General features: G+C 41.6%; 1 protein-coding gene across 3 annotated transcripts in view; it reads left to right on the top strand.

The window, feature by feature from the left end:
• Positions 1-17512, top strand: part of ST6GALNAC1 (ST6 N-acetylgalactosaminide alpha-2,6-sialyltransferase 1) — a 315054-nt gene that overhangs the window by 149330 nt on the left and 148212 nt on the right. For all 3 annotated transcript variants that reach the window (XM_063960425.1, XM_063960426.1, XM_063960424.1), the window contains exon 3: positions 13747-13915. In XM_063960425.1, the coding sequence (XP_063816495.1) occupies positions 13747-13915 (169 nt within the window). The remainder of the gene's footprint in view (positions 1-13746; positions 13916-17512) is intronic.

Below are 17512 nucleotides of genomic sequence, written 5' to 3'. Positions count from 1 at the left end.
TGAAAGGGTTAATGAAAACCTTCCCCTTTCTTGTGAAACTGGAAAACTCCTTGAGGATTTGTCCATATATCAGTCTTTAGGGATGCTATGTAGATTTTGCTGGATAGCAGCGATGAAAGGGTTAATGAAGACCTTTTCCCTTGTAAATTGGAGTCTTTTTGGAGTCTTGCACCATTCTGTATACAGGTTGCCAGGATTACTATGAATCAAACAAAAATACATACAATGACTATCACAGATATTTATACAGTGATTTAACATAGCTTGCTATGCATTCTGTCCTATCTGCTGCATGTTATCAGGTACAGAATTTACAAATGTGTCTTTTAACGATTGAATAACAAACAAACAATTGTTTCTGGCCTGTGCCAATCTTTCCTGTCACATTGTGTGTCAATGACAGCACAATTGTCGCTGCAGATATGATGCAGGTTTAATTTGGAAACTGTGGCTGTTTGAACATCAAAGCAAACAATGGCTTCATTGGATCTAACAAGTAAAGGAATGATACTACCGTATTCACTTGTGACCATACTCCCTTGTGATGCAGCCTGGTCCCAGACTGTCTTTAACCATAGCGTTTGCTGCTTGGTGTGGCTCCTTAGTTTGGAAGAATCTTGGAGCTTCTGAAAAAACCTACTTTTGTGGGGAGAGAAACTTGTTAAACTTTGCCAAATATGTATTGCAGGTCCCAGGGCTTTCTGTCTTTCCACACCTGTAATAAAATGGTTATGGCACCAGGGCATAAAAACATTTTCATCCTGGTGATCCTTTTTGTCATTGTTAATTGGTGTGTGGTTTGCAGAATGACACTCTGCATGTGGTCTCTCTGAGAGCATGCAAACATTTGCACCATCACTAGAAGTCTCTGAGTGCTCTGTGGGGGTTACATAAGTTTGGGAACTTTGTTTGTAAACATGCATTCCTGAATTAATTTCATGGATTTTCCCTTTAAACATGTTTCCAGGTGAATACATTTCAAGGTTTGCAACTCTGGTTGCCATGGGAGTTTTCACCATGGGGAACTTCCCCACCCCTGTGTGCACTGTACTGCTGCTATCAGTGTTTAAATCTGCTGACAATTCACCTTTGCCTAAGGGCATAACAAATTCTTCATTTACATTGGGAACTCTGAGAGTGTATTCAGCAGAATACTCATAATCTGAGTTACAATGATCTTCCCCCTTACTAGACACAGTATAGGGGACATCTCCTATTGCTGCTACCTCCTTTACATTAATGTGCTGTCTGATGATAGACACATCCGGCACATTGCTACTTTCTTCCTTTACCACAGAGGCTGTTCTGCTGGTGGTCTGTGTGACCATAGCAGACTCCATGCGCTGCACATTGATGCAGTCCTGCAACATGTAACTTTCCTTAATTTTAGGATCTTGACTGATTAAGTCATTTCTGACTCCTGTAGACTCTGTGTACAGAGTTTCACATACCTCAACACTATTCCTGTTTGGTGTTTCTATCTCAGCTTGCTTGCTGGATGTTATCTCTTCATCAGAGATCTTGACAATTTGATTACAAACTGTCAGGCTTTTCGCTTCTGCCCCAAACTTTTTCTGTTTATTTTTCTGTTTAAGGGACTTAAATAACGAATGCATTTTTGCATTAATGGTCAGGCACGCCTTACGAAGACGTGAACCTGATTCTTCTTTACATTTCTGTTTGGCTTCTAGAGCCGCAGTTCTGCGCATTTTTCTAAATGCTACAGAAAACTTTTGCATTTTTAACATTTCAATGCTAAATTTATATATTCTTTGTTTTTAGTACTGAAGGTATCCTCTCCTTAAGATTGACCGGTGTCTTAAGGTTAAACTCTAATACCTGGTACATTTATACATTTATTTGGAAATACTCTTTTCCACTGTGCACATTTTCTATTCTAGGCCTTTAAATTCTTTATTCTCATTTGTAACCTATTCCACTGTGATCTTGTATTTTGCCAGCAGGCTTATAGCCTTTGGTGCTGCTTCCTAATAGATATTATGTTAGTTAAAATAACGTATATTGCACTAACACATTTATCCTAGGTTATACAGAATACAAAATTGACATTACACAATGGTAATAAATTTTCATAGATACATCCCCACCGTGATTCTGCAGATTTGGTAGCCAGCTTATAGCATCTGCTACTCCTCATAAATATTATAAATCAGATAATCAGATTCAGTAATAACAAGTCCAATTCGTGGTCGCCAATATTGATTTATGGAATCATATTTATGAATATTAATATTTAATATATCATATATGGTATTTAATATATGGATATATTTCAATTAATATGCATTTATCATATATATCTGCAAATATATTATGTCAGGCTTACAAACTAATTGGCTGATACATATATGCAGTCCTTATACATATGACTTATGAAGTTATTAAGTTAAGATTCCTTAAAGAGAGTTCAAGCTTGAATATTACCGCTCTTTTTATATGATTCTTTATTTACAGGCAGATCAAATCGTACAGAATAAGATATACACAGTAGTGATATATATACTAATTATAATTATATATGCTTCCTTCGTTACATAACATAAAACAACATGACATAAGTTTCACAAACAGTTTCAATTGCTAACATAAAATGTATACTTGCAAGTTAAAGATTGCCATCCCAAGAATCATTCCTTCTGCATGTTCTCCATGACTTCTCCTCCTGACTGACTTCCTTCCTTCTCCTTCTTCTTCTCCCTCTCCCTCTTCCTTCTAACTCCTAACTACAAGTCTGGTCCTTTTATCTCATATTTTACCAATTCAAACTATCATATTCTCATAGTTTCCAATGGAATAGGTAGTTATAGGTTTGTCAGATTCCAAGGTGTAATAAAACAAACATTGAACTGGGCTGTCGTGTCCTGTTCACGGAGGCATGGTGTCATAAAAGTGTGGTGTCCACACTGCCTTAAGCAAGTATAGTATTGTAAAATCTGGAATGTCTTTTCATCCAAAGTTCTGTTGTATTGACAAGTTTTCCTGGGGTCGGTTACACAATGTTTTATCAATGGATGTGATCTCTTTTCATAGTAGTTAATTTATACTCCCTAGCTTTTAACCTTCACTGGACAATAGACAAACCAGTAGATTCTGATCTACTGTAAGCACACCTGTGAATTCCAATGACCAACAGAGCTCTGTCACATACCTATTATCATTTATGGCCTAATACCTTTTCTCTACAATGACTCTTGATCTTACTGTAACCTCTCTGGCCTTATTTATGACTAGAGCAGAATAAACCTGTTCCCTACACTATTTTTTACCATCTTGCTGTAAAACACAAATATACAGTATATCTATATAAACACATACACAAACCTAATTTCTTAAATCAGCTAAACATTACCTCATACATTCAAACTTATTTCATATCTATTCCTTACTATATATATCCAGTATACTGTCCACTATGGTAACATCGCCTATTTATAATGAATTATATTTTGATTCAGACAATATCCATTGCCCTAATATTATACTAAGTGCAGACAATTACCTATAAGGCAACAACATACAGGAATGTACTGGGCCACAGGAGTACACAGGAGTTCCCCGGTGGCCCACTCTGCCTTGGCCCACCACTTACACCTCTAGGGATCATGCTCCAGGCTGTGCACTTGAATCATACATAAGACATATGTAAGCTTACACTATGCAGGACTATGGGCAATTCTCAGCATTGCATTGTTATTATCATGCTTGCATTTGTAATGTTTACTGTATATATTTATGAAGGGCCACAGTCCATGCACTCGAAACTTGTTTTGCTAACCAAAGTGGTGTCTGTCTGTACCCTCTCAGGAGACTGGCCACACCCCTACACATGGTCCCCTACCACTGCAATCCCTGGTGTGTCCTTCATGGGCCTCTCCCACACAGTCTATATACATACACTACAGGTCTTTTTAAAAATATATTTAATGATAGTTGCTAATATTGCTAAACATTTTAATACAAAAAAAACACACTCATGCAAACACAAATGGTAGTGTAGATACTCACTTGCACTTATTTGTTGGCGCAGCTGTGCCAGCAATTGGGACTGACTGTAGCGGAGGTTAGACCACCGCCGCTGAAGTTGGACAATGGTCCTTCTTGTGCGGACCGTCGACCGCAGTGTTCTGCGGACCTCCGCGTAGGCCGCACGCTATTGCACCTTTGAGACATAAGGCCCCGCATGGCCTACGCGGCGGACCATTACAGTAGTCAGGATCCGCAGCTCCCTCATGGAGAAGGCAGCAGCTCGCATGGTGCCAATGGCGTGTTAATCACAGGGGCTAATATTTATACTGTGTGCTAACTTTTGACTGGAGGACACCTATGATGGTGTCATCTTTACTGATAAACTTTTTTGATATTACTGTATAATGACATTGTGTTGTTTGTGGCCTTTTGTGTATGCATATGCGACTATATGTTACTGTCATTTTTAAAAACCTCACTGTACCAAAAAATATTACAACTCACCAAATTTGGACTCATCATTCAGCTAAACAATCCAGGATTGTTGTATTAGTGTGTACATGTGGATATGTTGAGGGTAAAAAAAACCATATATTAAAACTGAGGAATGCATGTTAAAAAAACAGAACATAAAACAATGTTCCATTTTACTTGGAACCATAAAAATGTTTATGAAAAAAATTAAATAATTATGTTATATACAAGATATATGTTAACTCCACAACAATACTGGTGTTCATTACCCATTTACATACATATAAAATTCACATAAAGTTAAGAAATGATAAGAAATATCAGGTGTCAAAATGGTTTTTGCATACATTCCCCTTTGCCCAGGAGGGCATAAAGTTCTGGGAAGAATCTCCGGCTGTAGACGTCTCCGTCTCTCGCCTCTCTTAGAAGGCGGTACTCCCGGCTCCGGGCTCCTTTACAGTAAAGGACCCGGGGGATAGAAAAATTGAGACCACACTGAAATCTATCTACATTGCTGCAGGTGTATCTCAAAGACCGGTCATTGCAGTACGGATGGTGTAATGGTTAGCATTACTGCCTCACAGCACTGAGGTCATAGGTTCAATTCCCACCATGGCCCTAACTGTGTGGAGTTTGTATATTCTCCCAGTACTCGCGTGGGTTTCCTCCCACAGTCCAAAAAATATACAGGTAGGTTAATTGGCTCCCAACAAAATTAACCCTAGTGTGAATGTGTGTGCGTGTACATGTGGCAGGTAATATAGATTGTAAGCTCTACTGGGGCAGGGACTGATGCGAATGGCCAAAATATTCTCTGTACAGCGCTGCGGAATATGTGTGCGCTATATAAAATAACTGGTAATAACTGGTAATATAGCAACTCAAAACACATACAAATATAATAATTATATGACAAACTAAATAGTGTTTTTCAAAATCAAATCTGGAACGACATATGTTATACTTTCCACAAATATCACTATAAATACTCCCATAAACACTTGTCTAATGTGTTGCTAACATAAGCATACCTGAAATATTGTGTGACTATTTGTGCCCTAAGGGCATGTCCCCACTGTGCCTCAGAGCCCCGACTCCTTGTCCGGCCAACCCCTGGCTCCTCGTCCTCTGGGGACAATTCCTCACTTTGAGGAAGCTCCACACACCTCCTTACAGCAATATTGTGCAGGATTGCACACAGGACCACAATTTTACTTACCATTTCTGGTGAATACATGTGGTCGCCACCAGTGCAGTGGAGCACATGGAAGTGTCCTTTCAGGATGCCAATTGTGTGCTCCACCAGCTGCCTAGTGGCTGTAAGCGCGGAATTAAATGTCATTTGTGGCCCTGGTGTGCTATAAGAAGTCATGATCCAGGGGGTGCAAGGATATTCATGATCTCCTGTAAAAACACAATACAATCATAAGTATAAAATATGTCCAACGTTAAAAAAACAACCTTTACTACATGATGGCAATCCAACTCACCCAATAGCCATGTGTCTTGGCCTTCCAACAGTCTTAATTTTTGCCATATCCCTGATTGCCGAATGATGTGGGAATCATGCGCACTTACAGGGTAACGTACGTTCAGGGAAAGGATCTGGAGGATGGGCTACAAACAACCATCACATTCAAAGAGTGGAACATTTTTCGGTTCCTATAGATTTCTTCATTATGTTTTGGTGCCACAAGTGGAACATGTGTCCCATCCATTACCCCAATAACGTGTGGGAAGCAACAACCCCCTTCCTGGAATTGCCGCTTCAACACAGCTAGGGACCCCACATCCAATGGCATGTTAATGAACTGCTTCACTCACTTAAAAAAGGCCCCAATTACGCGCCTGAGAACTTTTGAAAATGCAGGCTGGGATATGCCTACCAGCACCCCAACCACATGCTGGTAGGAACCTGTGGTGCAGAAATGTAACACAGCAAGGAATTGTGTCAGTGCTGGTATTGCTGTAGGATGCCGAATTGATCTATCTAGATCACTCTCTATTATTGAGAGTTTCTAGGATGACATGAGGGGGAAGCCTATAGCGCCGCACCACCTCATCATCTGGCATACCAAAAAGGCTGACACAGGTATGGAATATAGAAGGCCTTGCATGCCTCCATTGCCTTCGAGGATGAGGGGCAGGTTGTGGTTGGCCGGCTTCGGAGCCTAGATATGCTGCTACCAGCATCTTAAAATGGGAAAAAAACAGTGTAAAAACAAGAATGTGTTTAACAAATAATATCATTAAAATATTTGCAAAATTAATAAAACACTTCTGTATCATAATCCACATCTAAATGTAGAACACCAGGAAGAAAAGAATACAAAAATATTAGGGAAGATTGAACACACTTTATACTACAAATCCTACAACACAAAATCAATCACAACAACACAATGAGCATGCATATACTTACTTTAAAAAGACCATTTGGAAAAATATATACAGTATTTGCTGGCGTATAAGACTACTTTTTTGCCCTGAAAAACATGCCTCCAAGTGGGGGGGTCGTCTTATACGCCGGGTGCACTTCAGTTGGGATAGACATAGCTGCCATAGTGGCCTTCCGATACTCGCCCGGTGCCCATAGTGGCCTCCCGATGCCCGCCCACCTCATTCTACTCACCATCCAGTATCGCGCGATATCCAGTGTGGCCGCGGCGGGTCACTAGTGCCAATTACAGGGAGATGCAGGGACTGGACGGAGGCGCTGCAGTCGCGTTGTGGCCGTACAATGGTGACAATGACAGGTACTGTAATGGCACTAATACTAATACTAATGGCACTCATGTGAAACCGGTAACACTAAATGCACACAGGGGTATACTTTTATACATTTTACAACTTTCTCCTCGCCCCCTCCCCCCTTCTTATGCATACCTTGATAAATACTCCCTATCCAAATCTCTTATCAGGTCATAATATACAGTATGTCACAAATCTGATGTTCTTTTACGTTTTATTTGGTGTGTGGAAGGGGGTAGTCTTATACGGCGAGTATATAACAAACTCTATATTTTGAGTGGAAATGTTGGGGGTCGTCTTATACGCCCAGTCGTCTTATACGCCGGCAAATACGGTACTTATGTTACAAAAAAAAAGAGAAAAAGGACTTGAGTGGTCCAAACCACTAAAGTAAAACAATAACACACTAAGCAAAGCCAACACCCCATCATACAACACACACCTATGAGCATGCATATACTTACCAACAGATGACCGGAGACAAAAACGTGGCAAAAGGCCAAGCAACAAAAAAAAGTGAAAATGCCACAAAACTCCAAAAAATACACAATCTTTCTTGAGAAGGGAACAAAAACAAAATACAACTAAATAAGCACACATATATACATATATACCCACACTCCATCATACAACACACACTTATGAGCATGCATATACTTACCAGCAGATGAATATAGAAAGGAATCTGGTAAAAGGCCAAGGAACAAAAAAAACAAAAACACACACACACACACACACACATACACACACCACAACAAATAACATGCACATACTTACCCGCAAATAGATATACTGTTGGAACAATTACAAGAAAGGAAACAAAAATTAATTTTATTAACACAAACAAACCACTTAACAAAAAAACAACAACCCCAATTTAAACAAAAAGCCATTTAAAACAAAACCCAGTGCGTACCAGGGACGTGCGGTGAGCTAACTTGCTCAGGAGGAACTGGCTAGCACCAGAGCCAGATTTACATGCAATATATTAGCCAAAGGGTACATGTGGGCATTATACACAGGTGCAGCAGTATACACTCCTGAAAATGTTGTGAGGTTTGATTAGAGATGTGATGAAAAGATAGGTAGGTGAGGCACTGCCTCACCTGCCATAGACTTTTTACTACACAGTTTTGGCTATAAATATGATTAGAATAATGCAAAGTAGATATTTAAAGCAGATTCTTTGTATTTTTCATATACTTTATACAGTAAAAACTCTGGCACAAACGTTAGTGTGACAGGAAAGGCTCTGCCTCACCCCACCGCACGTCACTGGTGCGTACGCACACAAAAATGAAAAACCCTGCTACGCACAACATATGGATGAGCTGCATACACATCACATACAACAAAAAAATACACACTTCTTATAGTAAACAAGTACACGTGGCTGCATAATATGGATCCAATCTTTAAAGCACTGCTTGCTTTTTCACACAAAAATCAAAACATATCTTACCTTCAATAATGTACAACACTGTAACTGGCAAAAACTCCTAACAACACGCAACACTCCTCACTCAATAGCTCCTGCATACACCCACAAACACAGACTGCATAGAACATGCTTAAATAAAGTAAACAATCAGAGCACATGTAGCAATTGTGTATGCATCACCTGTGCTGTTTCCCGCAAACCATGCATACGCAGGTATAAAATCACACCCCCAGATCCATACGCACATGCAACCAGTATCATGGCGCCTGATCCACTTGCAGAGGAGATGGCCAGGCTGAATGCCGAAATGAAGGCAATACTCAAAAGAAGTAGACAGCTGGCTTTGCAAAGTCAACAGCAACAAACACCTGCCACTGCAGAGGTGGAACAACCAGGACACAGTAGTGACAAAACCCCATCTACTGGGCCACAAAGACGAGAAGAGGCTGTTGTGAGGTCCCTGGCTGAGGAACATGTGGCACAAACTGAGGAAGATTTTGGGCCAACTACACAAACCCAGCAATCAGAGGTGACAAAGTGAAGAGGAAAGTGGAGAAACTTCTCAGGCTAATGCATCACAGGCAACAGGCAAAAAGAGAAGACGCCAACCACCGATTACAAAGAGGGAGTTGGGAATTCTTGTCCCACAGGCCATTTATAGAATCCATTTTGGAGATAAAAACATGGGTGCTGGGATAAAGGACCAGATCTGGAGAAAAATCACTGCTGTGGGCCCAATTGTCCGCATACCCCAGGAAGTACGAAGATGGTAAGTACATACTGAGCCACAGTGACAAACACTATAGTATGCATTAACTAAGATTTAAGCAGCAAATTCAGTCATGTTGCCTATAGCAACCAATACTATGACATGTCCTCCAAAAGTTTGCATCACATTTACTTACGGTTAATTTCTTCTCCTTTCACCCAAACACCAAAACATATGTGGTTGGGCTGACTTCAAGTTCCGCCTGAAGCTGAAAAAGGCTGCGCACTGGAACTCTTCGAGGGCCACAGGGGGAGGGCCACTCCCTGAGACTGTGGAGTTTACAGACCTGGAGGAGCTAGCGATGGTGTGTGTGTCTTATGAGGAGGTGGCAGGTGTGTCCGAAATGGACACCGACACACCTGCCATGGAATATCCACATGCCTTGGAAGGTAAGATTTGAAAAATATATAGACAAGTGTTTACTGTATAAATTGGAACATTTGTACTAATATGATTTTAATTTTAGTATTTTTTTTCTAAACACAGCACAGGGATGGCATCTCACTGAGGCTGAGGAGGGGGGAAATAGTGACACCTCCAGTGTGGGGGAGGAAATACCACCAGCCCTGCCCCACACTGGCATACCCCACCAAAGCACTCGCCCGGAGATTCTGGCAGAGATAGTCAGTCATGGAGTAAGAAACACCAAATTCCATGACCAGATAAACCGGGAGGTATGTGAGATGTCCTACAGGCTCACTGACCTGACCACCTGTGTGCACCAAGGCATGTGCGCCATCAACTCCTCTGTCCTCCAACTCAACAACACAATTGGACAAGGCATACAGACCATCGCTGCCCTCCTTGACCAGGGAGGCTCCAACACCTAGCCTCCTTGCCCACCTTGACCAGGGAGGCTCCAACACCTGGCCCATCGCCTACCCTGCCCAAGAAGTTCCCACTGGGCAGGGCCCTTGAAGGTCAGTGCGCAAACCTACCACTGAGCAACATCCCCTTCAGGCTGGGCGAAAAAAGGAGAAAAAATAATTTCTCTCCAGATGCGGACACATTGCCCAGCGCCCATGTTGTTTATGTTCTAAAATACTTTATCAATGGCTTGTGGGACCAAAATGTCAAACTCCCTCCTGCTGAATGTGGTTTGGCGTCTTCTCTTTTTGTTCCCAGCCTGTGATGCATTAGCCTGTGAACTTGTCCCACCTTGCTCTTCACATTGTGGTCTTGATTGTTGGGTTTGGGTATTGTGACCAGAATCTACCTCAATTTGCCCAACATCTTCCTCAGCCAGGGTAATGAGACCAGTCTCTTGTTGTGTTTAATGGCCAGTAGATGGGGGGACTTCACTACTGGGTACCTATTTTGTGCACGGACAGGTGTTTGTTGCTGTGCCATGTTATGTTATGTTTGTAACAATATTTTTTTTTCTTTACACAACATAATGTAATATTCTTTTGCATAGTAAAAATAATTTTAACCAAGACACTTTGTTGTCAAATTGTGTTTTTATTATTATGGGTGTGGGTCAAGTGTTTTTTTGTAGCTAAATATACAAATGTTTTTTTTTATGTTTGTGTCAAGTCCCAAAAAACATGGGAGGTTGCGTATAGAAAACACAAAAATTATACTTCACATGTATCCTGTTCCTTAGACAATAGAAGACCAGTAATCTGTTTGGTTACTATGGGCAACATGCCATCTTAAATAGAACTCACATCTGACCTAATTAATCCATAGGAATGTATTAGCTAAAGCATGAGTTACTAACATGATAGGTTAGTGTGCATTATGGTGGGAATGTTGTTATATGAAACACACAGCAAATGTAGGAATCTGTGACACATGCCATGTATGTGGGTTTTTTTTTTAATAACAAAAAAATAAACAAAATGATACACAAACAAGAGATGTTGGACATGTGCAATACACATGTAATTGCTAATAATAAACATGTGTGCTGGTTGTGAGTTTGACATTTTTTTTTAAAGTTTAACATAATACCATTTCCAGGGAGTGTAAAAGTACATACCATCTCTGAGAGTGCCAGAGCTGCAATGGCCTCTTGATGCGTTTGCATTGCAAACAGCTACGCTCCATTGCCAATAAGTAGCTAGGTGCATCCTTTCAGGCACCTGTGCCGAGCATTCGCTAGCTGTGCGCAGCCCTAGACTTACTCGGCAACTGCGAACGCCTGGTGTGTACTGACAATGATCACCTCAGCAGCGGTGCGATAACCACACCTTCAGCCCTTAGCTTACTCCCCACAAGACACCCACCTTTACACCCCTTTTTTTTGCTAGCCTGCAAAGCCATACCCCTGCACCACCTTCAACACGCCTCTTTGTCGTTGCGTGACTGCAAATTCAAAAATCGCATGTATTTCTGCACATTCATCGTATGGCGGACTTGGCACATGCGCATTAGGCGCTGTGCACATACGGATTTCGCTAATTCCCTCGGGTTTCAATGCAAAGATTCACTGCGATCAACTCGGAATGACCCCCAATGGCTGCAGTAGCTTGATTACCTATGGGAACCCCTGTCCATGGATGTGTATTATTGTACATTGCAGCAATCTTTCATTTATCGTTTCCGCAAAAAGGATTTACCATTAGATATGATTTAATAGGATCTATCTATAGAATAGTAATAGTCTATTCTATGACTGTCTCCTCTAGGAGGGCCCTCTTCTGGTATAGAAGACACGCTTTTTGTAGAAATGTTATACCCTCCTACTTATTATACATTATTATACATGACAACACATACATGTGTCACTGACAGTGGCAGATTTAAGGGTCAGGCCAGTCCGCCCCTAGGCACAACATCATTGGCCACCCCCCAACATCAGAATTTTGTCAGCCTTCTCCATCACAGGCAGTAGCCCATGAGTGCCAGGTTCAAGAGCGGCTAACGCTCTGAAACACGGGGAAATAATAAAGAACAGATGCAGAGCTCTATTTTGGTCCTGCATAAACATAGCAGTCTCTGGCTCTGCCTCATTCAGGAAGCCCCAGTTACGGGACCCATCAGGAGGCACCCTCTACATCCATACACCCCCCCCCTCCCATGACCTGCGACCCCCGCTCCCGTGACCCCCCCTTCCCATTAAAGAAGCTGCTGATCCTGGGATGGCTGTCACGATTTCTGGACTGCATTAAAAAGAAAGATCAAATGAAGGGGAAGGGAGTGACTGCCGTGCCGCCCCTAGGCCTGTCCCTCTCGAGCCCAGTGGGAAATCCAACACTGGCCACAGATAGCATCAGGGTCTGTTGTTTGTGTTTTAATTTGGATTATAATAGTGACCCAAGTTTTATTCTGGGATCATTTTAAAAATTTGCTCAAAGTTTCCATGATTTGTTGCGCTTTGAATCTATGAATTTGTTGTTTTGAGCATTTGTGTAAGCGGGGTGTCATAGACTTGATTTGCGTGCACATACTTTACTTTGTTTATTCCATTACTCTGTAGTTTGTATGGGAGGCAGTCAATTGACCGCCTGTCGGGATCACGGCAGTCAGGATACCGACGCCGGAATCCTGACACCAACTGAAAAACCGGCCCCTCTTGGGTGGTGGTCCACACCACCACCTGGAGGGGAATAGTGGTGAGCGCAGTGAGCCTGCGAGGGGACACGCTGCGCTCGCCGCTGGGTACCCGCCTGTCGGGCTCCCGGCATCGGTCTCCTGACCTCCGGGATCTCGTACTGATCCCCTGTACTGCTGGTAGATTGCAATGAGTGTAGGATTAAGCAATGATGATTACCATTTAGAACAGCTTTGAAAATAAAGCAAAAATGTCTTGCTGGCTGTGGACCCCATTCAGCTGCAGTAGCAGAATCTGCTACTGATGAAGATCACATGCTGGTGGCCGCCCAGCACAGGGCAAGGCATGTTTTATAATCCTTATAATTCATGTAATCCTTACAATTCAATTGCAATCGCACAACAGGACTAGAAATTGGGGATAACTGTATGCATGTGACGTCATGCAGCCGCCCTTGAAATGGTCCAGACACGCCTCGGTTGTCTGGACCACTCCCAGAAAATGCTGCATCAACAATAGCCCCCACCCTCCCTTAGAACGGGCGCTGCTGTCTATCACATTGTTCAGGGATGTGATCGCACTGTGTAGGTCCGTGCATGCGTGTTGCGGCCACAGTACATGCGCAGTACTCTGAAAATCGCCCATTTGCGGTTTTCAGAGTTTAAAGATCCAACCTGTATGAGGCCTTTGTTGTCATGTACAGATGTATACCGGGAAATCTTTTACACAGTTTTTTATTTTTTTCATTATTACGTGTGTTGATCTACTTATGAAATGTGTGCCCAAGCATGCAAATATATTTTACATTTTCATCTATTTCACTAGAGTTGCCCCATTTCTGTAAAAATCAAAGCACGCCACTCACCTTGGATGAAAGACAAGTTTCTTCCTCACATCACAATATTCATGGATGATCGTCACTTCAGTAACAAGGAATGGGACAGACTGGAACACTTTGTCCCACCATTTGGCTGGATGGAATTAAACTACACAGGTAAATTAGCAATATTTACATCACTAGAACTGTCTACAGTACTCAATGTATGTTCAAATCTCACTCTGCAATCTGCCTGTAGCAATCTGAACCTGTGCAAAACATCTCTGTACTCAATGTATGTTCAAATCATTTGTAAGATAGTTTTGCGATTCCTGGTTTTGTTTGTAATGTAAATTACCTGTGTTTCAAATTTTGGTTAGTGCTGCATATTTATGAGGGCAGACTGGGATGGTGTTTGCTTAGTCAAACACTGTGTAATCTAACCCCTTTGATTAGTGGGACATTTGTCTCAGCTGTAGTTGTGTCAGTTTACCATAGTACAGTGGTTCCCAAACTTTTTTGAATCATGGCGCCCTAGAGTATCAGAATTTTTTTCACAGCACCCCTAGGCCAAAAGTTTCTTATTGAGAATTTTAGAAAACAATAAGTAATTTATGTTTATGTATCATCCTTAGTTTCTTTAGTGTGGTGCGGGACAATATTTGCTTCTGTTTGTCCTCACATTTTATAACTGGCAGCCACAAGCACTGGTTTTGTCTATTACTTTGACCAGAAATAGTTTGAATTGGTCTTGGGACACCAATCCAAGGCACCCCTGCTAGTGTCCTGAGGCACCCCAGGGTGCCTAGGCACACAGTTTGGGAACCACTGCCATAGTATATCTGTAGCTTCAGCCATGCACAGCTGTGTCAGCTGTGCGTTCCAGTACTCAAAGCATTCCTATCTCTAAGCGTTTTGAAAAGTAACAGTTAAAAAAAAACAGTTGAACAAACATTGAACAACATCAAGAAACAATTCATGAACATCATGTGGACTCACCAAACCTCTGCTATGAAATCACCAGGACTACGCCCACTAACCCTCTGGCAGAGAACATCAGCAGTGCCTTACAGGCTTACCCCTCAAGGTGAGCAGGGAGCACTGGTGGGGAGAGCACCAAAGCCAGGCTCAGCATGATTATTTTCCTCAGATTTGAGTGTGCTCCCCACATTCTCATACCCCCCCTTACTGCTCGAATTAGACCAGGATAATTTCCCTTCTTTCATTGTTTACCTGCAAAGGTGATCTCATCATGTGCTTTCTTCTTCTTAAAAACCCCCCCAAAAAAACACTTTTACTGCATACTTCCACCCTACCGTGTGGTATTCCTGTGAGGTTTGCTTCCACTGATTGCACACCCTGCCTGCAGCATCTAACTCAGTGCACCCCAAATGGGGGCCTCTGTCGGTTCCTCTGCGGGCAGCATGTGCCTCACGTGGATTGCTCATACAGGTTATATCATATGACTACACAAGGGGTTCACTACGATATGCCGGTGGTCGGGCTCCCGGCGACCAGCATACCGGCGCCGGGAGCCCGACCGCCGGCTTACCGACAGTGTGGCGAGCGCAAATGAGCCCCTTGCTGGCTCGCAGCATTCGCCACGCTACGGGCACGGTGGCGCGCCACGCTATTTTATTCTCCTTCCAGCGGGGTCGTGGACCCCCATGAGGGAGAATAACTGTCGGTATGCCGGCTGTCGGGATCCCGGCGCCGGTATACTGTGCGCCGGGATCCCATCAGCCGGCATACTGAAGACCACCCTACACAAGTGCCCGTTCTCCCATGTATGCATTGGGCCCATGTATGGCTTACCTCCCAGTGTAACCTCTCTAGTGCACCCAATATGGCTGCCTCATCTGGTACGCTTGTGGATGGGATGGAAATACATGGACCTGATAGTTTTGTTTGTACCCTACTCTGAATGTTAGGATGCTGCAATCACCCCCATTTTGTGTCACCTCTTCTAGGGATGGACTATTCCACCTAGGGTAATCCTACGCTGTGCGCCGAAGATGGCTGCCGCACCCGGTACCCTGTGAGGGTGGAATACACAGCCCATGGAAGTTATTACCCAAAATGCCTACACCAACCCTGCATTATGATTACTCTATGCATTTTAGATTTTAATTTTTATGCCTGTGTATTGCTGTATTAATCTTCTGTATTATGCTTGTTTTGATGTAAAGCGCCTTGAGTCCTGTTTGGAGAAAGAGCGCTATATAAATAAAAATTTTTATTATTATTATTACTACTACTACTACAGTAACAGTATTTACATCACTAGAACTGTCCACAGTAACAGTATTTACATCACTAGAACTGTCTACAGAAACAGTATTCACATCACTAGAACTATCTACAGTAACAGTATTTACATCACTAGAACTGTCTATAGTAACAGTATTTACATCACTAGAACTGTCTACAGTAACAGTATTTACATCACTAGAACTGTCTATAGTAACAGTATTTACATCACTAGAACGGTCTACAGTAACAGTATTCACATCACTAGAACTGTCTACAGAAACAGTATTCACATCACTAGAACTGTCTACAGTAACAGTATTCACATCACTAGAACTGTCTATAGTAACAGTATTTACATCACTAGAACTGTCCACAGTAACAGTATTTACATCACTAGAACTGTCTACAGAAACAGTATTCACATCACTAGAACTATCTACAGTAACAGTATTTACATCACTAGAACTGTCTATAGTAACAGTATTTACATCACTAGAACTGTCTACAGTAACAGTATTTACATCACTAGAACTGTCTACAGTAACAGTATTCACATCACTAGAACTGTCTACAGTAACAGTATTCACATCACTAGAACTGTCCACAGTAACAGTATTTACATCACTAGAACTGTCTACAGTAACAGTATTCACATCACTAGAACTGTCCACAGTAACAGTATTTACATCACTAGAACTGTCTACAGTAACAGTATTCACATCACTAGAAGTGTCTATAGTAACAGTATTTACATCACTAGAACTGTCTATAGTAACAGTATTTACATCACTAGAACTGTCTACAGTAACAGTATTTACATCACTAGAACTGTCTACAGTAACAGTATTCACATCACTAGAACTGTCCACAGTAACAGTATTTACATCACTAGAACTGTCTACAGTAACAGTATTTACATCACTAGAACTGTCTACAGTAACAGTATTCACATCACTAGAACTGTCTACAGTAACAGTATTTACATCACTAGAACTGTCTACAGTAACAGTATTCACATCACTAGAACTATCTACAGTAACAGTATTCACATCACTAGAACTGTCTATAGTAACAGTATTTACATCACTAGAACTGTCTACAGTAACAGTATTCACATCACTAGAACTATCTACAGTAACAGTATTCACATCACTAGAACTGTCCACAGTAACAGTATTTACATCACTAGAACTGTCTACAGTAACAGTATTCACATCACTAGAACTATCTACAGTAACAGTATTCACATCACTAGAACTGTCTATAGTAACAGTATTTACATCACTAGCACTGTCTATAGTAACAGTATTCACATCACTAGAACTATCTACAGTAACAGTATTTACATCACTAGAACTGTCTATAGTAACAGTATTCACATCACTAGAACTGTCTACAGTAACAGTATTTACATCACTAGAACTGTCTACAGTAACAGTATTCACATCACTAGAACTGTCCACAGTAACAGTATTTACATCACTAGAACTGTCTATAGTAACAGTATTTACATCACTAGAA

The sequence above is a fragment of the Pseudophryne corroboree genome, chromosome 3 (assembly GCF_028390025.1).
Source record: "Pseudophryne corroboree isolate aPseCor3 chromosome 3, aPseCor3.hap2, whole genome shotgun sequence".
Classification (NCBI taxonomy): domain Eukaryota; kingdom Metazoa; phylum Chordata; class Amphibia; order Anura; family Myobatrachidae; genus Pseudophryne; species Pseudophryne corroboree.
The sequence above is the reverse complement of the archived record's forward strand: the minus strand, read 5'-3'. Positions and strand labels throughout refer to the sequence as shown.